The sequence below is a fragment of the Trichophyton verrucosum genome (genome assembly GCF_000151505.1).
Source record: "Trichophyton verrucosum HKI 0517 chromosome Unknown contig00084_1.f1.exp, whole genome shotgun sequence".
Classification (NCBI taxonomy): Eukaryota; Fungi; Ascomycota; class Eurotiomycetes; order Onygenales; family Arthrodermataceae; genus Trichophyton; species Trichophyton verrucosum.
The window spans coordinates 84,040-105,421 of NW_003315585.1; the positions used below are offsets into that span (position 1 = coordinate 84,040).

The window sequence follows — 21,382 nt, forward strand, 5'->3', positions numbered from 1 at the left end:
TTTGTTGTTTTCTTGCTACACAACATCTTTCCTACTGTCCCTGGCGAAGGATTATTCATTTTTAACCCTGAGAATTGGGCCCATCTGGGTTCCTCGTTGAAGATCACAAACGCAACAACACTCTAATTTTTTCATGACGCCTTACTTTTTACTCTATTGGGTCTCTCTTATCTTTTTCTGCCTGTCAAAAGAGAAGTGACGTGCTAACTGGAGCCAGATACTATATAGATTGCAGGTACCTTGTCGGCGAGTGTTAAAACGACCTTGAACCATGTTTCTGTAGGAAGGAAAGTACATCCGCTAGACCGTCCCAACCGGCCATTTAAACTCATCCTTTGCCCCGGGGGTAAGTATCCATACTTTGTAACTCTGTGTCAAGAAGAGAGGGGAAAAAAAGAGAGAGGGAGAGAGATAAGGAGAGAAGGAGACTTTTTTAGGCATCTTAATCCATGCAGGCATCTATTAATACTCCCATGTCCCATGTCTATACCAACCTTAACCCCGCAAAATCGTAAGTCAGGAGTACGGAGGACTGAGGAAGTTGAAAGTCCATGAAAGAAAACGTCTATAGAGAGAGAAAGCGAGAGCGAGAGAGAGATAGAGGGAGGGAAATAAAAAGGAGAAAGAAGAAAAGCAACGCCCTGCCGATCGAGTCCAGCCCATCATCGAGCACAGAGGCTGCGGCGGGCGGTTCCTGGGCTTAGTTCGAGCTCAACTGAACTTGGAGCCTGCTCACTAACAGCTCTGTCAGCCAGGGCGACTGCGACTACTTCACGCCATGCCGTCCTTGTCCTGTTTCATGTTTCATCTGCGCATCCCTCAGCTGCAGTCAGAGCGCAGGCAGGCCGACAGCGGAGAAACACTCAGAGGTACCTAGGAAGAGAACTTAAGTGTAATAATAAGTAATACCAGGGAGAGAGAGGCCCTCGGCTGCAGAAACCTGGCGATCGACTGAGGCGGCTCGTGTGGATGGAGTCGAGGATGCATGTTCTCCTATAGCGCGGACAGGTTATAGGAAAATACGACGACGCCGTTGGCAGACGCACCCTGAGAGAGAAAACACAACGACAACGACAGGAACAACGAGACAAGACAAAAGGAGACGAAGCCGAGGCCGAGCAGGCTGGATCAACCGGCCGTGGGCTGGCTAAGGACGCCTTCCGCGGTGATCAACTCGGGTTCGCCGTCTGCTCTAGTCAGTCTGCTGGCGGCCGTGAGTAAGTCGTTAGTCAGGTTGGTCGAGCCGTGTTGGTGCAGTGCAAGCGCTGGTCGTCCCTCGTCTCCATAGTCCGTCTTCCTGGTCCATCTTCCTGGTCCATCTTCCTAGTCATCTTCCTGGCCCATCTTCCTGGTCGCTTCCCGGTCTTCTTCTGCCCTTCCAGAAGGCCACGCAAGATCTCATTGACTGGCCGAGATGCGAGAACGGGGGCCCCAGGGAAGGGGGAATACGAGGCCGAGACAGGGAAGCGTCCATGCTGGCAGCGACAGACAGACATCTCATGCTCGCCAGGCTTCCTCTTCGCCTTCTCTTCTCTTCTGCTGTCCTCCTCTCTGCTGCTGTCTTCCTCGTCTTCTCGTCCTCCCTTTTTGATAGTCTCTTTAAAAGCGAAGGTCTTTATTTTAGTCTTGTCTGTACTTGTAACGCTGTCGTAAGATACCGTAATAAACCTCTGTCTCTGCGTGTATCTTCGGTAAAACCAAAACATCCTCGGCCCTTCCAGAAGCCTTCGACGGGTTCGGTTGAGCCTTTTTTTCCTTTTCTGGTCTTGGCGAGGAAGAAGACAAAAAGTTGATAGAAGAAGAGAAGTTGAAGTTGAAGTTGAAGTTGAAGTTGAAGTTGAAGAAGAAGAAGAAGAAGTTGAAAGAAGAAGAGAAGAAGAAGAAGCAAAGTCTAGTCTTAGTCTTGAGTTGCGGCGGGCGCTTCTCTCTCTCCTGCTGCCCTCGCCTTCGCACTTTGCTTCCTCACAAAGAAGAGCCAGACGGCCTTCCCTCGACCATCCTCGACCATCCTCGACCATCCTCGACCTTCATCGACCTTCCTCGACCTTCCTCGATCTCGCCCTGTTGCCTCGCCGTCCTTGGTTGCTGCCCGGCAGAGAGACCTGAGAGGGGAAGGGATTTCCAGCGGCACGACCACTCGACCACTCGACCACTCGACTACTTAGAACGCCGTCCGTCTTGTTCGACCTGTTCGAGTCCAGCCTTGGTTGCGAGCGCCGGCGAAGGGGACCCCCCACCAGTTGGCGACCGGTTCAGCAGGGACAGACACTCGTCCAGGCAGGCCGTCCCAGTCGCGAGAGGGAGACGAAGAAGCAGCCGGCGTCGTCGAAGCCGGACAAGGTCGCCCGGGGCGGAGGCTCGACGTGGGCTAGGTTGCTGAAGAAGCAGACGACGAAGACCGAAGACGCAGCAGACGAAGAAGCGGCCAGCAGAGAGAGAGAGAGAGTGAGAGAGAGTGACATGACCTTGCCTCGCCTTCTGCTTTGGGCCTGAGTCAGCTCGTCCTCGTCGTCTTTCCTTTCGCCTGGTCCTTTTTTTCCCCTTTGCTGGTCCTTTTTGCCTGGTCTTTTTTCTCGCTTGTTGTTTGCCTGCATCGCCGTCCTTTTTACGCCCGGCTACCTCTGTCTCTGTGGATGCCCTCAGACACGCCCTCGACAGGCGACTCGGACGCCTCACCTTTCTCCTCGCTCCTCGCACCACGATGGACGCTGCAGCTGCGGCGTGTTGGGCCGTCTACCTCGACGACAGGGTCGACTGCGAGCGCTGGATAGACAGAGACGGCGAGCAGCTGCACGAGTCCGCTGAGCTCGCGGCCAACCTCGCTCGCATCCTCGCCATCTGCAGACAGGGTAATACTCCCTACTCCTCCTCCTGCTACTCCTGCTACTCTTTACTTCTAATACTAACTGGAACAGTGTATGTGTGCAACTCGGGCAAGTCGTTCGCTACCAAGATCGCCGAGCTGACGGATGCCGGCCGCGAAGAGGGCGACCCAGACGCTGCCATCGTCCCCGTCCTCGCCTTCATTGATATCGCTGTCTCAGGGGACGCAGAGTCCTCGCACGTCCGCCGCTCTTCCCTCAACCTCACGCCGCTCTCCTCGCCTCCATCCCAGCCTCAACCGCCTCACCAGCACCAGCACCAGCACCAGCATCTCCCTCAGCAGGCCCAGGGACAGCCTTCCGCGGTCTCGCCATCAACCTCCAGGCGCAGTCTTGCATTCTCCTCCGAGTCCGAAGAGCTGTTCGGACTCCACCTGCTCTCGCGCTTCTCCGCAGATATTCAGGCCCGCGAGACACCTCATGCCATCATCCCAATCGCCATCCTACGGAACGTCCGGCCCCAACCCTCGCCCTTTTCTTCCTCCGCACACGTCCTGCGCAGCGGCAAGAATGTCGAGCCTGCGACAAAGCCAAGCTCCCGCCGTCCGGACGACCGCCAGATAAGCCGCTGTCTCGACGCAGGCGCCATTGACGTCCTTGTCTCGCCCATAGACCAGTCTAGGGTCCAGGGCCTGCTCATCCATGCCTACCGCATCCGCAGGGCTGCGCAGAAGGAGAACAGTCGCTTCATGGCTGCCTCCGGTCAAAAGATTCGCAAGTACTCCTGGGTCGGCGTCAGCTCGACCGCAGAGGATGAAAGACCCTATGCTTATCTCAGAGAGGCCATGTATGTTGTTTTCTATCTCTCTCTCTCTTTCGTTACTTTTGTTACCTTTGTTTTTCTCTGACCAGCTTTTCTAGGGTCTCCAAATTGATGAAGAGGATATGTAATCCTGAAGAAGCCCTCGACGACTCCTTGATCAGTGACGTCTGCGTCTCAGACGAACGCAAGGAGGAAGTCAAGGCTGCCATTGCTGAATGGCATTTCTGTGCTCACGACTTTACCGATGATGAACTTTGCTATGCTTCCTGTTTGATGTTTGAACATACCCTTACCGTACCCGACCTCGAACACTGGCGCATCTCTTCCGGTAAGCATCTTTCTTTCTTTCTTTCTTTTTTCATTGGTTCATTGGTTGGTTACATCTTCTAACCGCTTGTAGAATCTCTGCGGGAGTTTGTGCTTTCGTGTCGCGCGGCTTACAATTCCTTTATACTCTACCACAACTTCCGCCATGCAGTTGACGTTCTACAGTCGACCTTCCACATCCTCGTGCGTATAGGCGCCATCCCGCCTTTCCCCCTCGGAAGCGAACCTCGGTCCTCATGCGCGGGCATGTCATGTCTCGTCACCCCATTTGACGCTCTCGCACTCCTTGTCATTGCTCTGGGCCATGATGTAGGCCATCCGGGTGTCAACAACATGTTCCTCGTCAAGCTCAATGCTCCCCTTGCCCAGCTCTACAACGACAGATCTGTCCTCGAGGCCTTTCACTGCGCTGCTTACTCCCAGATACTCCGCCGGCACTGGCCCGCTGTCTTTCAAGATACAGAGATGCGCACACTTATGATTAGCTCTATCCTCGCTACCGATATGGGCATCCACAATCACTTCATTGATGAGCTTGGTAAGCTCAGGGGTAGGTATGCAGCTGACGGCAGAAAGGTGGATTCCTGGATCGAGAAAGACATCAGAGACTATCGAGTTCTACTGTGCGCCCTCATCATCAAATGCGCCGACATCAGCAACGTCGTAAGTTTTTCCCCTTACCTTCCTCCGCCTTTCCCACTTCAAAGGTCGAGCCATTGCTAACGTTTTGTTTTTACCTTTTTCTTTTAAATTTCAGGCACGCCCGTTCAAGGTTGCAGAACAGTGGACCGACGTCCTGCAGCTAGAGTTTGCTAACCAAGGAGAAATGGAAGTAAACATCGGTATAGCAACCTCTCTCTTCGGTGGTCCGCCAGAGCTAGGCAACTTTATCAAAAAGGCAAAGGGACAGGTTGGGTTCATGGACATATTCGGCCTCCCTCTCTTCGACGGAGTAACCGACATCCTCCCTGACCTTGCCTTTGCCGCCAACACCATACGAAGCAACAGATTCATCTGGGCTAAGCTTATGGAGCATGAAGAAGTCCTGGCCGAACACCGCGCTCGCAATTGCAGCACTCCGCGTTGTCAAGGTACCGACCCGTCCTGGGAGGAATGCAGAAAGCGTCTGATAGAAGAGGGCCCGGCGTCCATGGGATACACCATCCAGCACCGTTCGCCGCCCCATTCACCCATTCGATCCCCGCCTCAGCTGGACGGAGAAGCAGATACCACCAACATCCAGGCAACAACAACAACAACTGCTATTACTACTCCCGCCGCTGCTGGACCCACGACCAATGTCCCCGTCATCATCAACGGTATCCACCACGCCAATCGTCAATCGCAGCGATCAGCAGGCCGGTCGTCGGTCCAGAACACTGCCCGCACAATCGACTCTGGCAGCGGCTGTAGCGGTAGTGGCGGTGGAGTACGCACCCAAAGCACAAGCACCTACACAAACAATACACTAATCACTCCGCTTTCTTCAACCACTCAGGCAAGCAGCGTCATAAGCGCCGGAAGCAGCTTCGAGGAAAAAGATGGTACCTGTCAGTTACACCAGCGCATCAGCCTAAATCCAAATGCCATGCACCATCATCATGTTCGTCGTTGTGATCAGGCAAAGCCGGACGATGTCGCCCTTGCCGGTGCTGCCAGCACTACCACCGCCAGCAGCTACACGTCCAGCATTGCCCAGAACGAGAACGAAGACGAGCATGATCATGATGGCGGCCACCAGAATATGTATGCTGACGAGAACCTGCCGTCTCCAGTCAACGCTTTACCCTCTACCACTGATGGAACAAGCAGCCATCAGCACCCGCAGAGCCAGTCGCAGACGCAGACATGGTATGAGCGAGCCACCAATAGCAAGGCCGGCGAGAGGCGATCTAAGTTCATCACCGGGCTGTTCGAGAAGGCCAGCTCCAACAATAATAATAACCCTGCTGCCACCACCAACAGCACCAAAGGCAACCACCCAGCTGGCCTGACATACTCAAAATCCGCCCAGTCAACACCCACAGTACATAACAACAGTCATAACCACCATCACAACCAACACACTCGCGGACGACGTGGCGGCCCAACAAGCCACCCTCGCTCAACCCCTTCCAGTCCCCCCTTGCCCCCATCCACACTCCCATTCGACTCCGACGACGGTAATAATGACCCTCTTTCCTCCCTATCACCTAACCATGCAACGATGCCGCTCCCCCGACGCCGCTCCCGGCTACGTCTAGCCTTCTGGCGGCGGTCGAAACACCATGGCCAGGGGCCCGGTCACCCCCATTCTCCGCCGCAATCTGACTCGGCGCCGTCAACAACGGCATCAGCATCAAGCATGATGAGCGCTTCTGACCATTATTAACCTGGCCCTTGCCTTCAACGACACCCGTCTTCTTACCACGTGTACATTCATCTTCTCATCTTCCGCCATTCGTTTTGTCTCATTTCACCCTTTTCTCTATTCTATCCTCTTCTCTTCTCTTACCAAAAAAAACTCGGTTTTCCTGGTCCAGGTCGGTTCTGGGGGGTTTCGGCGTACATGTTGAGTTCTGTTACTGTTCAAATTTCCTCTTCTCTTCCCATTTCGACTGACCTCACCTGTCTACTACACTGTCTACACTGCTGTCCGTCTACATGATTCACTTCCGTTTGTCACTGACTTCACCTTATTTATTTATTTCCTGCTTTTCCGTCCGGCGTTCCATTCATGACTTGCAATGCAAAGATATGCAGTATGCAAAGGCTATGCTCATGGTCCTGTCCTGTCTCATCCGACTCTCTCATTTCCTTATGTTCTGTCTTCTTCCAGTTACGAAGCGAGTTAGATCTATATATATTCCTTTCCTCTACCCCCTTTTCCTCCTCCTCCTCCTACTCTGTCTATTCTTACTGCTTGACGCAGGCAGCTCTTTTTCTTATCTGTCCGTCTCGTCTGTACCTCTTTTCTTTTTCTACCTGTCTTGTCTACATACCTTGCATACCTTTACCTCCTTATGCTTCCTCTACCATCGCCAGCTTGCTTTACCTAGCTCACGCCTTACGCTTGTTCTTGTTATCTGATCCGCCCACCTTCATATACTATATATACATACTCTACTACTTATACCACTACCATAGTTGAATTGTTCTTATTTCGCAAAAGACGTACTCCGTAACCTCAGTCCATACATACGCACATGCATCAGCAGCCCCTGGCAATAATAAGTTGTAGTCTGCCGCTCCCCCCTCCCCTTTTTTAACCCGCCAGTATCCTCGTCGTATACAAAGTCCATCAATCAACAGTTCCCATTACATATAAATATCAAGTAACACCGGAGCATAAATTAAGAGTAAAACCTCGCTGATACTCCACAGATCATCAACCCAGATTAACTTCTTCACTGACACCCGGCCTCTCGAACTAGCTAACTCGACTAACTTCTCCTACTACTGACATTCTTCACAACTCCCCTGCCCAGACGGCCCTGAATCAGCCTGACGCTCGCCCGTCTGGCCCGCCTGGCCCTTCTCCCCGGCCTCCCCTGGCTCCTCCTGCCCCTGGCCTCGACCGTCCTTCTTCCCGCCATCAACCCGCCCCTTCGCAAGCGCTCGATCGATATGCCCCAGGTCCCTGGACGGCTCAATGACATCTCTCACCAGCGCCTTGAGCTGTTTCGTCTCTAACCCGCTACTTAATATGATGACAGGCTAGGAGAAGAGCAATGATGGATTCAGTTAGTGAGACGTACCGGGAAACCCCCCGTTGACTTTCCTATCCCACAGCACGCTCGTGTGAGTGGTAAAGTTCACGTTCGAGGCATGCTGGATCGTCACTGTGAACACGCCGCCCGTGCCAGGAACGAGAGATACTTCGCCTAGCGCGGTGGAGAAAGTTGACAGAAGCTCTTGAGCGAACTGGTGGGCGGTTAGTAGTTTCTCTGGTTATTGTATTTGAGCTTCTACGTCTGGGGTAGCCTGGTAGTTGAGGCGGTCGTGGTGGTGGTTGTGGTGGTGGGGGACGTACATATGCGGCGCGGAGCATCCATTTACATTGAGTGCAGAAGGTGATGGTGACTCGCGGCAGGTTGACTGGAGCCGTGGCGTGGGAGTCTGATATCCCAGCATCCTCGAGGGGCTGAGGCTGGTCGGCCATGGTGGGCTGCTGCTGCTGCTGTGTATGTTATGTATGTATGTAGATGTAGATGTTGTGGTGGAAGTGGGATGGGATGGACGGCAGCTAAACTAGGCTGGCTGATGAGGCTGAGTCTGAGCCTGCTGCGTGCTTATTTGGAGGCGTCTCCTGCGCCGACTACAGGATGCGTTTTGAGGCTGACGATGTAAGTACATACAGCTTGATAACTATGGAGACAGCCCTATAACGGGGCGCCTATTAGTTCAGGATAGACGGGCAAGACAGCCGGTGAAGCTTACTTTATCGGTTGGAAAAGACGACAGGTCAGAAACCGGGCGTCTACCGACCTGGCCACAGCGAAGCGGCGTAGGTCCATGACGGTTGACATATAGTTATAGAATACATCACAAAACCCCAGAGTACGCAATCGACGACGTTGTCCGAATGATTGCCGGCCGGGATGAGATCGGACAAATCATCTTCGTGGATTAACAGTTGGTAATCTTATGATCCCGGCAGAGATACAGATGGACGTGCATAAGAGATAGGAAGTCAAGAAGATCGACCGGGGGAAAAAATAATCGACATGTTATTACGGGCTTTATTGTTAGATAGAGGTGGTATTGCTTCTCCCAGGCGGAAAATCTATTTTACATTGGCAGGAGGATAGGTTGGAAGGAAGGGGGAAGGGTTAGTCGGGTTACTAGTTATGAAGGAGACGTAAAGGTAGATATAGATGATAATAGGAGAAGAAAAGGAAACAAAGAGATATGGAAAATGGAAATGGAAATGGAAATGAATTTCAGATCTGGTCCGGTCCAGAGGGGGTTTATCCTATGCTTATTCCAGCTCTTGAAAGCGAAGTAGTTGCGGATAGAGGAAATAGGTGTGGGTAATAGCGGACAAAGAAAATGGAGATAGACAGACAGACAGACAGAGAGATGGAGAGAAAGACATGGAAACATGACTGTAGGAACAAGACGAACGGTGAAAAAAGGGGCAAGGGGGAAAAAGGGATGGACTGGTGTAAGGGGGAGAAAATATGATTTTAGCAAACGAAGGAACTGGCACCGACAACGAGGAACAGAAGAGAAAAAAAAAAAAAGAAAAAAGAAAAAAAGAGTATAACCAAGGAATAGAGGATTAACCAAGACGAGGCCGGGAAGGTCGAGAAGGTATGTGGTATGCCGAGGAACCCGGATACTAGCTGACTGGTTGGACCATGCTAGCTAAGCCAAAAAGGAAAGAGGACGATAGACAGCAGAGCAACCAATGTAGCCGTATCTGGAGCAGTACCGAGCGGGGGAAGATGGAAGGAAGAGAAGATGGCAGTCTCGACTGAGGGAAAGACATGTCATGTATGAGGATGACGACGGCCGTTCCAATTCCAATCCCTATTCCAAGATAAAGAGTAGAACGGCGAGAGAGAGTTTTCGAGGCAACGAACCAAGCAGGTAGATCGTAGTTATGTATAGACATGAACAAGAAAAGGGAAAAGAAGAGAAAAAGAGAAGGAGAGAAAAGAATAAGGAGATCGTGATGATTTGTTTGGATCGTATAGTGCGATTGCGGGTGGCAGGAGACAAGATAGCGGAGGAGGGAGAATTAGATATTATTGAGCAAGCAAGCATTGGACGGACGGGACGGAGAACGAAGAGCAGGTCTGGTGGCCATGACTGGAGGGACTGATTAAAGGCAAGTCGAGTGGCAGGGTGGAATGTTCAAATATAAGGGTATCGTTGTTGTGTTTTTTCCCCCTGTTCGCTGGGTTGAGGTGTCGAGTGTGTGCGTCATTGTGGTGGTGTGTAGTCGATGGTCAAGTAAGTCAAGAGTGTTGAGGATGCTGAGGATGCTCTTCTTCATGTCCTTTTTCCTTTCCTTTAATTTTTGTCGGGGATTTTTTTTTTTTTTCCTTATTTGATTTTGTTTGTTTAGTGTCGTACTTTTTTGTCTTTTCAACATGCTCATCCATCACATCAGTATACAGCACCCTCCAGACTGCTGTGGCGCATAAGGGTCATCACGTTTGTCGACCTAGGCAAGGGAAAGAAAGAAAGGGGTTAGCCATGTGCTTGTCAATGCCATGGATATATATGGCAGAAAAAAAGGGGGGGGGCCGACATACCTGTCCCCATACAGACGGCACCATAAAGTCCTTTGTGTTGTTGCAGTAGTTTATAAGCCTAGAAACCCATGCAAATTAGCCATCGAGTGTCATGTATATCGAGGGAACGGGCAGGACGACGCACGATATAGACGCTTCGGCAACTTTTATACGCGGTCTGTCGAGATCCTCCTTGAGCCGTATGTTGACCTCGGCGAGGCGGCGCAGCTTGAGCTCTGCCAGATTCTGTCGTGTCCGTCGTCCGTCGCCCCCTGAGCGCAGTTCATAAGCTGGCGGCATTGTGGTGTGCGAGGTCGAGAGAGCTGGCAGTCGTCCACTCCACTGGACGGGAGAAGGGGAGGGAAGAAAGGGAGAGAGGGTGTAGGTGTGCTATGGCGATGCGCAGTTCTCCGGGGCGGTTTGAACGGGCGGGCTCGGGGCGGGTAAGCAACGATGTGGTGTGCCCCCTTCGCGACGACTTGGGAGGCAGGGAGCCGGTCGGGCAGTCGAGTCCTGGAGACGGCGGGAGCCTTTGACTCGGCTCGGGAGGCTTCTCTGGAGCGGACGAGGAAGTGCAGGTCGACGCAGCGAGCGAGGCGGAAGGGCAGCAGAGCAACGGAAGACGCAGCGAAGCGAGCGAGAGGAAGAGAGGAAGAGAAGAAGGAAAGGCGAGCGAGAGCAGAAAGGAAGAAAAAGGCCGTCTCGGTATGGTAAGTTTGGTAAGTTTGGTAAGTTTGGTAAGTTTGGTCACGCCTGGTACGGGGGGGCCGCTGGGTCGTGTGGGTAATTTACGCTAGCTGAGTCAGCATTTGGCTTCCTTTCCCCTTTTTGACGTCAACAAGCAAGCAGGCTGTACTTGGGAGTATTATTAGTATTTAGTTATACAGACGGGAGATGGAGACAGGCGATGGTGATGAAGATGGCGACGGGATGAAGGCAGAGGTGAAGGCAGAGGTGAAGGCAGAGGTGAAGACGAGAGGACAGGGAGAGAAGGCGAGAAGAGAGCAGTCGCGCTGGGTTGAGGAAGTACAGCGTCACCATGGGCCGGCTCTGTCTGCTTTTTCCTCGTCCCTTTTTTTCCCAACGGCGCGATCGACGACGGCGCAAACCACTTAGTTACCTACATACACGACCGCAAGGGGGATCGTTCTAGGGGCTCTGGGGACCCAGTCTGGAGGTTTCGAGGCAGACTTGACCCCTTCTCAGTGGCGGATAGTTACAGCAGAGAACGGAGTTTGATGACGGCCCTCTCAAGCAGGCGCTTTTCAAGGGCGCTAGGGTTGGGATCGGCCCCTTCGAACTAGACTGGACTGGCACTGCTTGATGAGCTTGTCGTACGGAGTACGGAAGTTACATACGCTGGACCTCCTTGTGGATTGACGGCTGCGCTGTAACTGCGCTGTTGCTCTCACTTCTGTCTTTTTTATCTCACTCGCTTGTGCCCTGTGTTCTGCGTGGTGGGCCAGGGGAGAAGCTGCTATAGATAGCACATCTCGCATCTCCCAGCTCGCCCCCCTCCGTATCTAGCGCCCCCATCTCTTGTCCTGTTTATCGACCTTTCTGCTTTAAGTACTACTCTGCTGACTCCGTACTCGCTGCGACGGCTCCCAGCGAGCCGACCCCCTAAGTTACTGGCTGCACGCTAGCTGATGGCCCCCAAGACCGTCGTTTGCTGTCCCGCAGACGGCCAGAACTGCAGCCCTCCCACCTCATCTTCCCCATCGTAGCCTTCTCTACTACTCCGTAGTCTGCCACATTGCTGTATAATATCAATATCAATATCAATATCAACAATGTCACCGTCGCGTCTTCAGTTTCTTCCCCTTCATCGTCGTCGTCTTAAGGTTCAAATAATCACGTGACTCGCTTACTGTTTCCTCAGCTTACCTAATATCTCCATGCCCAAAAGAGAAAAAAGAGGAAAAACTCGCCTCCACCTTTTTCGCTCTGCACACAAAAAAGACACCAACAACGCAGAAAAAAGGCCTCCAGAGCCAGCCATCACGACGACCATCAACGAGGAGGCTCGCTCGATCTCTACCCGCCGCCCTCGCAAGTTCGTGCTCGTGCAGGACTTTTCGCCGTCGTCCCTGGCCGCACAGAGCGATAACCTTATCGAAGAAAAAGTTGTCGAGCGTGGGAAAAATTACAGTGCCTGGGGGTTATACATACAAACCACGTTGAAAACATCCCACTTCAATATCATAGGGACGACCGCCCAGCATGGCGCCTCTCCCACACGTACGGCCGGAGAACATCCTCAGGGTAGGCTTGCTCTGACATTATCTTTCGAACCTTTTTTGGCAGCTTGTTATGCGGGATCTAACTGCTCTGTATAGCGCGCTGAGGAACTCATCGCCGTCGACCAACATGCATCTGCCTTGACCGTTCTACACGAACATGTCACCTCGAAACGGTCCAGGAACAGCCCGATTGCCTCGCTAGAGCCAGTCATGGTTCTGTTCGTCGAGCTTTGCGTCGATTTGAGAAAGGGAAAGTCCGCCAAAGATGGCTTGTACCAGTACAAGAACATTGCTCAGAACACCAACGTCGGAACCATCGAGGTATGATATCTCAATGCTCCCCCCATCTTTGGCTTTTTCTTCGCTTTATCATACTGACCGATATAGATGGTGTTGAAAAAATTCATTGAGTTGGCGGAGCAAAAAGTCACAGAGGCCCAAGCAAAGGCAGATGAGATCCAGCAGTCTCTCGAATCAAATGCCGGAGCTACGTCAAATATCGAGGATCTAGACGCCATTGAGACACCAGAGACCATCCTTCTCGCCACTGTTTCTGGAGAACAGTCCAAGGACCGCACAGACCGCGCTATCGTCACTCCCTGGCTCAAGTTCCTTTGGGAGACATACCGTACCGTGCTCGAAATTCTCAAGAATAACGCTCGCCTCGAAGTCATGTACCAGTCCACCGCCCTGCAAGCTTTCCAGTTCTGTCTCAAATACACCCGCAAGACCGAATTCAGACGTCTCTGCGAGCTGCTCAGGAACCATGTCCAGAATGCTGCCAAGTATTCATCTCAGATGCATGCCATCAACCTCAGCGACCCCGACACCCTGCAACGCCATCTAGATACCCGCTTCCAGCAGCTAAACGTTGCCGTCGAGCTTGAGCTATGGCAGGAAGGTTTCCGTAGTGTAGAGGACATCCATACCCTCCTCAACCTGAGCAAGCGACCAGCGAAGAATGTCATGATGGCCAATTACTACGAGAAGCTTGCACGTATCTTCCTTGTTAGTGATAACTACCTCTTCCACGCTGCGGCTTGGAACAGATACTATACCCTCCTCCGCCAGTCTGCCATTGCCGTTGCTTCCGGCCAGGTCTCCAAGAAGGATAACCCATCTGTCTCCGAAGCAGACATGACCAAGACCGCCTCCTTTGTCCTTCTCTCTGCCCTTTCCATTCCCGTCATCAGCACTTCTCGCTCACGTGGTGCCCTGGTTGATGTTGATGAAGCCCGCAAGAACAAGAACACTCGTCTAACCAACTTGCTCGGCATGGCTTCCTCTCCTACTCGTGCTGCCCTGTTCAAAGACGCTCTCAACAAGGGCCTCCTGTCTCGTGCTCGTCCAGAGATCCGGGACCTCTACAACATCCTTGAAGTCGACTTCCACCCGCTCTCGATTTGCAAGAAGATCGCACCCATTCTCGAACAGATCGGTGCTGATGCTGAGATGGAGAAGTATGTCCTACCATTGCAGCAGGTCATCCTTACCCGTCTGTTCCAACAGTTGTCCCAGGTTTACGAATCTGTAGAGCTCAAGTTTGTTCACGAACTTGCTCACTTCCCTGCTCCTTTCCAAGTAACTCCTTCCATGGTCGAGAAGTTCATCATGAATGGCTGCAAGAAGGGTGATTTGGCTATCCGTGTTGACCATGTTTCAGGAGTCCTCACCTTTGACTCGGATATCTTCTCTTCTGCTAAGGCTGTACATGCTGGTAGCGCAGCCGGATCAGCTGAGAGTGACGTTGGTGCAGTTCAAAGACTGCAAAGCACTCCGGCCGAGATTGCCAGATCGCAGCTCACTCGTCTCGCTAAGACATTGCATGTTACTTGCATGTATGTTGATCCTACTTACAATGAAGCTCGCATTGAGGCCCAGCGCCAGGCACAAGCCCGTGCCAAAGCCGGCGCCGCAAAGGAGCACGAGCAAATCCTTGCTCGCCGTATGATCATCGATAAGAAGAAGGAGGCTGCTTCAGATGCTCTACAGAAGAAGCAGCAGGAAGAAGAAACTCAGAAGCGTATCCGCACACAACAGCTACAGGAGGCTGAGAAGCAGCGTCTCCTCAACGAGCACCGGGAGAGAGAACGCAAGCGTATGAAGGATGAGCAGGATCGTATTTGCCAGGCAGAGTTGAAGAAGCAGCTTGAGGAGCTCAAGACCGGTATCAAGGGTATTGACGTTAGCGAAATTGACCTCGAAGAGCTCGACTCTAACCGTCTCCGAGCAATGAAGCTTGCCCAACTCGAGAAGGAGAAGAATGAACTCAATGAGAAGATCCGCGTAACCGCCAAACGCTTCGACCATCTTGAGCGTGCCTACCGCCGTGAGGAACTCAAGCATCTGCCTGAGGACTATGAGAGACAGAAGAAGCATGACCTCGAAGTCTATGAAAAACAAAAGGCTGAGACCCTTGCCGCCGCTGAAATTAAGCACAAGGAAGATGTGGCTCTCAAGCACCGTCTTAGTCGTCTTGTACCTCATTTCAACAAGTTCAAGCACACTGTTACCGAGAAGCGACATGAAGAGTTTGAGCGTCGCCGCAAGGCTGCCGAACGTGAGTTCGAGGCCAAGAAGAAACAGCGTGTCAAGGAAGTCCAGGAGCGTATCAAGAGAGAAAGATTGGAGCGTGAGGCCGAGGAACGAAGGAAGCGTGAGGAGGCAGAGCGTGCGGAGAGGGAAGAACAGGAGCGAGCCGCCCGAGATGAAGAGAGGAGGAGGAAGTTGGCTGAGGAGAAGGCTGCTAGAGAAGAGCAGAGAAGGTCAGTTTTCCTTAACTTATATCATCCGATATCTCTCCCAATATCCCTGCTAATCTATGGCATAGACTTCTGGATGAGAAAGCTGCTATCCAGAAACAGCGTGAAGAGGAAGCTGAGAAGCGTCTTGCTGCTAAACGAGCCGGTATGACTGACCCTCGCCTGGCTCGCGCTCCCCCAACAGCTACTGCCGAGGCTCCACGAACCGACTCTACTGAACGCACCGCTCCTCGTCTTAACCTCACTTCCCGCACTGGCAGCGGTGCCTCCTGGAGAGAACGAGAGGCTGCCAAAAAGGCTGCTGCTGGCAGCGGCGAATCTGCCGCAGATGAGTCCGCTACTCCACCTCCCCGAACCATTCCTGGTCGTGAACCCCGTGAGCTGCCATCTCGCGAACGTGAGCCCCCAGCCCGCGACATGGGCGCTCGGGATACTCTCCGCAAAGCATCAGGCACTCCTGGAGCCTATGTCCCTGTCCACCTCCGTGGCCGTGACAGCCCGGCAAATGGCGCTGCTCCCCGCTTCCCGTCCAGAGGCCGAGATGTATCTTCCTCCGACTCCCGGCCTCCAGTTGCCAGGAGCCCTGCTCCCGCCACTGACAGTGAAGGGAAGCCAGAGGCTAAACTCCCCCCTCCCAGCTCCGGTGCCTGGAGACCCCGAACCAGACCCCAGCAATAGACGTGTATCATTTTCATTTGTTTTGTCTTGTTCCGGCATGTTGATGATCATGATCATGATTATGGTGGTTCGTGTTGATGTTGATGGCTCATGGGACAGAAACGGAGGCTATGATTTCTCTATTCTTCTCATCTCATCTGCATTTTTTTCCATTCCTCTCTTTCTTCTCTTCTACCTCTCACACTTTTCTTCATCTCGACCCCATCATCAACCACCTTCAGATGTTATTTTACGTCCAACAAAAAGCCTCTGGTTCTGGTTTCTTCCTCGCCTTTTCTCCGTCTCTCCTTATTAATGTCTGTGGCATGCATCTCAATTTTATTGGATTTAATCTTACCTGTCCCTCCCCTTTTTCGCCCCAGCTCAAACTAAAGAATTGATTCCCTTTTGCCATTTTCTCTAACTCTTTTCTTCTTGTTCGTATTTCTTGCTCTTCTGTTGCATTGCTTTCCCACCACTCTACGATTCTGAATATTCGACTGGAGATATATATGATTGATGGGAAAGGGGCAGATAGCTGAACATTCCTATGGTAAAAATTGCAATGGGAACAAACTTATAAAAATAATTTTCTCAGTGTCAAGTGTCGTAACAAATAACTGGTAGATCAAATAAACAGAACGGGGTATGTAGTACAAGTGGTAACACCCCTTGGCTGGTCAAAGCCAGCCTATGCTGGATATCAACTTGAATATCCATCTCTCTCTATCAATAGTAAAACTTTACAAAGGAGAAGTAGATAGCGATGGTAAAACAAAGGGGAGCAGAGAAAGGAAGAGTATAAAACAAGGGGTGTAAGGTGTAAAAGACATTCCAACATCAGTAAAGAAAACCAACAACACCACAGACAACAGTAGATAGGTAGAATAGATCTATAGGAAATCCTCCGCTATGCAACAACCACTTCTGTACCGAATAATCTATCTCTCCACTCTCCGCAAACAGCTTCGAAGCCGCTGACGACATCCCCGCATACCCTGCCGGCCTCGCGCTCTCTGAGCCGCTTATCCCATTCCCCTTGCTCAATCCAGGCTGTCCCTTCTTCACGCGCTTCTTCATCCCGTCGGATCTCAGACACCAGCTCACGCACTGACTTGAGTCGCCGAGATGCCGCGGAAGTCAATTGGCGGGATTCATGCAACGTATCGCTGAGCGTGCGCAATGTATGTGTGAGGTCGGATGTTTGAGCAAGGAGAGCTTGTAGGGAGAGAAGCGGGTTTGTAGCAGCGTTGTTTGAGGCTGAGCTTGAGATTGAGCATTGGGAAGGAGAGAAGTCGTGTGGTATTGCGGTAGATGTTGGGACTGAAGTCGTGGATTGCACTGGAAAAGGGAGGTTTGGTAGGACATCGTCTATCAAGGGAATGAGACCGTCTATGGCGTCTGGGGAGAGGACAGGGAAATGTGAGAATAGTAGAGGGTGGGTGAGTGTTTGTAGAGAACGGGTTTGGTGTGTTAGATGGGAGGTCAGAGAAGCGTGTGCAGTAATGAGCCTATAGCCAGCACGTTAGCAATGCGTTCGCAATGTATATATTATGATTATTGCCATGCAGAAGTGCCGGGGGAAAATAACTGACCTGGAAGCACCGCTTTCAATCTCACTCTGCCCGCCTAGATCTCGCAGGCCATGGATAACACGCAGCATGACTTCGTTGCTCTGGTGTTCGGCTTCACTGTTTCCAAACCGCACGAGCTGCTCGATTCCAGCCATCCGCGCCTCCAGAGCAGGCGATATATCCGCACACTCTTCGATATCAGAGTCTGGCCCGTACTCGGAGCCATCGTAGAGAGACGACTCGTATCTGCGATGTCGTTGTGCATTATTCGCTATCATCGACTTCGGTCGTGGTTTCGACGGGCGTGGTCCGCCTTCATATTCAGACTCTGAACCGTCCTGTCTCCTTAACCCTTTGGATCCCATTCCAATACCCAGATCATGCATCGAATCAATTAACTCCCCGTTCACTCCGTCATGATGGCCATTCCGCATGCCGTTCCTCAGAGCACCAAGATGGTCATCATCATATTCCTCACCATCGCCGCCTGCTTCTGGTAGGCCGGACATATCTTCTACATCGTCGCCCCAGGCATCTGCAAGCTCGTCAGCCAGACTACCAAGTCCTCCGTCCAGTATGGGACTGGCCTCGCCATTCCGGCAGTCAATATCGTTGGTGAAATCGGCAGAGTACCGAGACGTCCTGTCGATAGACATGCGGTGCCGTTGTCGCGGAGTCACTGGAGACTGCGGGAGAGAGCTTCTGGCTATTTGCGGAGAGTATATGCCGTTCGAATTCGTAGCAAATGCGTTTGGAGACGTCGACAGGTCGATGCTCGGTGGTTGTCTGCGATGTTGCTTCGGGGAAATGGGAGAAGAAGGCATGTTGGCTCAACTAGTTATGCTGCTTATGCCAGAGGACGAGTATATATATATATTCTTATATTCTGCTTGTCTTCCCCAGGATATCAATCAAGATGGCATGTCCCGGCGGCTTTGAAGTCTTTATGCTCCTGTTCCTGGCCAGGTCAGTGTTTTTTTCTTGCTCCAGGTAAATAGAAATATTTAGCCCCTGTTTCCGCTTGGACGCAGCAAAAAGCGCCAGGATGACTAGCAGTTATCGAAGACAAAATACCTTATGCTTATATGCCTGGTCGGATAGTGCCGACTCTGCTCTCTCACGCAGACAGCAGCTCGTCGTGTCTTGTTTGGCCCTGCACAGGCGGGCGTTGCTATGCAAATGTGAATATTAACTAACTAGCTGGACTAACTTGGATGTTTCTTGGAAGATTTTAAAATAACCAAACCGCCCGGAAGAAAAACCACCACCACCACAAATCACCATGCAGCAGCTTGAAAAATAAAAATATATAGGACACTCCGGGAACAGCTGAAACCTATAAGGACACCGCACGCCATCCAGGGCCTCTGTCGCTTCTTCGCTGGCCTGCTTCGTGGCCGCCGGCTGACTCGACTTCACCATGGCCACGATCCGGCGCATGACGCCCGGCGACCTGCTCAGCCTGAACCTGACCAACCTCGATCCCTTGACCGAGAACTACGACCTGCACTTCTACCTCAACTATCTCATGAAATGGCCGTCTCTCTTCAATGTCGTCGAGGACCGCGATGGCCAGATAGTCGGCTACAGTACGTCTCCTTTCGACCTGACCGCTCCCCTCCGCCTTTGTGCGCCAGACACGCCCACGGCGGGCCGTTTGTTCACTGGCAGCAGCCCAACGCTCGCTCGCTCACGAACGAGCAAAAAGAAAAGAATAACAGATATCCTCTGTAGACGTGGCATGACTGGCTGACTTACACCGTCTCCGATATAGTAATGGGCAAGCTTGAAACGCAACCACAGGCCATGCGTCATTCGGAGCACTACACCCCCTGGCATGGCCATATCACAGTGCTCACAGTTGCGCCGGCCTGGAGAAGGATGGGCCACGCACGACGGCTGACGGAGAGTCTGGAACGGGCCTCAGACAAGAACAATGCGTGGTTCGTTGATCTGTATGTGCGGGCGGGGAATAAGGTCGCCGTTGATATGTACAAGGGCATGGGGTGGGTGTTTGGCAGCTTCCTTGCTACCTGCCTGTTGCTATGCTGACCTTGCTTGCGCTCTAGGTATTCTGTGTTCAGACGAGTGGTGAATTATTACAGTGACGACCCCACGGGGCTCTCAGAAGAGGGTGAAGATGCATTTGACATGCGAAAGCCGTTGAGCCGTGATGTGCATCTAAAGCACTCTCGTCCAAATGGGGAAAACTTCCTTGTGAGTCCTGAAGACGTTACCTGATTCAAGGGGCTTTCTGTGATAGCAGGATTTACACATATTAACCCCAGCATGTTGACCATGTCACTGTGTACTGGAGAGTGGCATACGACTGTTATGAATAGTATAAAAAAGGGGGGTTTCCCTGGAGGAGGGTCATGGATAGATTAATATTATAAACATTATTATATCATTATTAGTATTTTATCATATCTCTCTTTAAATTCCAAATATACATGGAGAATAATATCATCTAGCATGCCATACTAGATTAACCAATCCTGCAAGGGTGTTGATGCCCGTCTTCTTCTGACTAGACATGTATAAACACTCTCGGTCCAGATTTAACTAACCTGGCAATAACAAGGAGTATCCCCGACATCAGTAGACAGGATCCAGCCAGGAGCTGTACGCCCAGATACTGATTCCCAGATGCATGGATGATAGCGCCTCCAATAGGCGTACCAGCAAGGGTACCAACAGAGTTGAACACAAACGCCATTCCAAGGCGCGTGCCGAAATCTCGTAGATCAGGGGTTATGCTAATTAGAACTACCGGAGGGACGGATACAAAGGCACCCGAGAAGAAGCCGTATAGTATCACGATGCCTATGATACTACCAGTGGTGTGAACCCCTATCCAGCCAAGGGCTATGATTCCAGAACAGAATGCCATAGGTATCATGACATTAAAGGGGCCAATGAAGTCGACAAAGTAGTTTGGAATTATCCGGCCAAATGTCGAAGCAGAGTTAAGTATGGCGAGGAGGTAAAACGCCAGATCGGTGCCCATTATTCCTTCATCAATGGCATAGGGCTGAATGTATACCATCATGTTGTAGAGGCCTAGGAAACCGCAAAATTGAGAGACACAAAAAAGGGAGTATACCGGATCCCGGAACGCCGAAAGTTGGACCAAGCTGCGTCGTTCGGCTGGTTTGAATCTCATCTTCAACAGGGAAACGGAGATGGACATAGTGGCGAAGACAATAAAGCCTAGCACTCGTGTGGCCCATGGAAATCCAAGACTTTTCTGCATCTGTCGGAATACGATGGGATAGACAAGTCCGCCGATTCCGCTACCGGTAGCAGCTAACCCGTTGGCGATGGCTCTTCGTTTCTTGAAGTACTGGGGTAAAACAGCAACACAGGGGACAAACACGCTGCCGAATCCGAGGCCCATGCAAATAGCTTGAGCGAGGAATATCTGCCAGTATTGACTGGCTATACTTGTCATCATAAGCCCCAACGGGATTAAGGCCCAGCCCACCATCAAGAGTTGTCTGGTATAACCGGCATCAAATAGGGAGCCGGTTATGGTTCCAAAAAAGAGCAACAAGAAAGATTGCGTAGAACCGATCCAGGAAATGGTTGAGGGTGATAAGTGGTCAAGCAGGTTATGTTCATAGTACGTTTGGAATACACCAAACGCGGTGACAACTCCCCTATGTGAAATGTTAGCCCTTTAAGGTTCTTTGCCTGCGTCGTGTAGCTATGGATGCTATCATACCATGTGTTAAAGAAGAGGAAAAAGGAGGCTAGGACTTGGGACCACGCGGTCCAGCCACTGTCATAAGAGTGTTCATTGTTGGCATAGCCGGCATCGTCGACATCGTTATTCTCTCCGGGCAAGGTGGTGGAAGAAGCTACAACGCTTCCACCCCCGATTCCTAAAGAGGAAGTTTGGCCTTTCCCATCCTTCTCAAGATCAACCATTCTCACGAATGAGGATG

The 21,382-nt window shown here is 51.7% G+C and overlaps 8 protein-coding genes across 8 annotated transcripts; 5 read left to right on the forward strand and 3 right to left on the reverse strand.

The window, feature by feature from the left end:
- Positions 1-1,229: 1,229 nt before the first annotated feature.
- TRV_00882 (uncharacterized protein) lies at positions 1,230-2,594 on the reverse strand (the record flags this gene model as incomplete). Its single annotated transcript, XM_003024915.1, has 4 exons — positions 1,230-1,630; positions 1,659-1,932; positions 1,967-2,157; positions 2,270-2,594. 4 exons carry the CDS (start codon positions 2,592-2,594, stop codon positions 1,230-1,232), a joined length of 1,191 nt encoding a protein of 396 aa, XP_003024961.1.
- Positions 2,595-2,701: 107 nt separating this feature from the next.
- On the forward strand, positions 2,702-6,343 carry TRV_00883 (high affinity cAMP phosphodiesterase, putative; the record flags this gene model as incomplete). Its single annotated transcript, XM_003024916.1, has 4 exons — positions 2,702-3,669; positions 3,744-3,973; positions 4,166-4,635; positions 4,730-6,343. The coding sequence occupies 4 exons, from the start codon at positions 2,702-2,704 to the stop codon at positions 6,341-6,343; spliced, it is 3,282 nt and encodes a 1,093-aa protein (XP_003024962.1).
- Positions 6,344-10,649: 4,306 nt separating this feature from the next.
- On the forward strand, positions 10,650-11,312 carry TRV_00884 (uncharacterized protein; the record flags this gene model as incomplete). The annotated part of the gene is made up of 2 exons (XM_003024917.1): positions 10,650-10,901; positions 11,076-11,312. 2 exons carry the CDS (start codon positions 10,650-10,652, stop codon positions 11,310-11,312), a joined length of 489 nt encoding a protein of 162 aa, XP_003024963.1.
- A 1,337-nt stretch (positions 11,313-12,649) lies between these two features.
- On the forward strand, positions 12,650-15,879 carry TRV_00885 (uncharacterized protein; the record flags this gene model as incomplete). The annotated part of the gene is made up of 3 exons (XM_003024918.1): positions 12,650-12,760; positions 12,827-15,204; positions 15,270-15,879. The coding sequence occupies 3 exons, from the start codon at positions 12,650-12,652 to the stop codon at positions 15,877-15,879; spliced, it is 3,099 nt and encodes a 1,032-aa protein (XP_003024964.1).
- Positions 15,880-15,928: 49 nt separating this feature from the next.
- On the forward strand, positions 15,929-16,174 carry TRV_00886 (uncharacterized protein; the record flags this gene model as incomplete). Its single annotated transcript, XM_003024919.1, has 1 exon — positions 15,929-16,174. One exon carries the CDS (start codon positions 15,929-15,931, stop codon positions 16,172-16,174), a length of 246 nt encoding a protein of 81 aa, XP_003024965.1.
- Positions 16,175-16,768: 594 nt separating this feature from the next.
- On the reverse strand, positions 16,769-18,256 carry TRV_00887 (uncharacterized protein; the record flags this gene model as incomplete). The annotated part of the gene is made up of 2 exons (XM_003024920.1): positions 16,769-17,369; positions 17,454-18,256. 2 exons carry the CDS (start codon positions 18,254-18,256, stop codon positions 16,769-16,771), a joined length of 1,404 nt encoding a protein of 467 aa, XP_003024966.1.
- A 596-nt stretch (positions 18,257-18,852) lies between these two features.
- Positions 18,853-19,673, forward strand: TRV_00888 (uncharacterized protein; the record flags this gene model as incomplete). The annotated part of the gene is made up of 3 exons (XM_003024921.1): positions 18,853-19,021; positions 19,207-19,387; positions 19,538-19,673. The coding sequence occupies 3 exons, from the start codon at positions 18,853-18,855 to the stop codon at positions 19,671-19,673; spliced, it is 486 nt and encodes a 161-aa protein (XP_003024967.1).
- Positions 19,674-19,898: 225 nt separating this feature from the next.
- Positions 19,899-21,365, reverse strand: TRV_00889 (MFS monocarboxylate transporter, putative; the record flags this gene model as incomplete). The annotated part of the gene is made up of 3 exons (XM_003024922.1): positions 19,899-19,962; positions 20,003-21,094; positions 21,160-21,365. The coding sequence occupies 3 exons, from the start codon at positions 21,363-21,365 to the stop codon at positions 19,899-19,901; spliced, it is 1,362 nt and encodes a 453-aa protein (XP_003024968.1).
- Between the last annotated feature and the right edge of the window lie 17 nt (positions 21,366-21,382).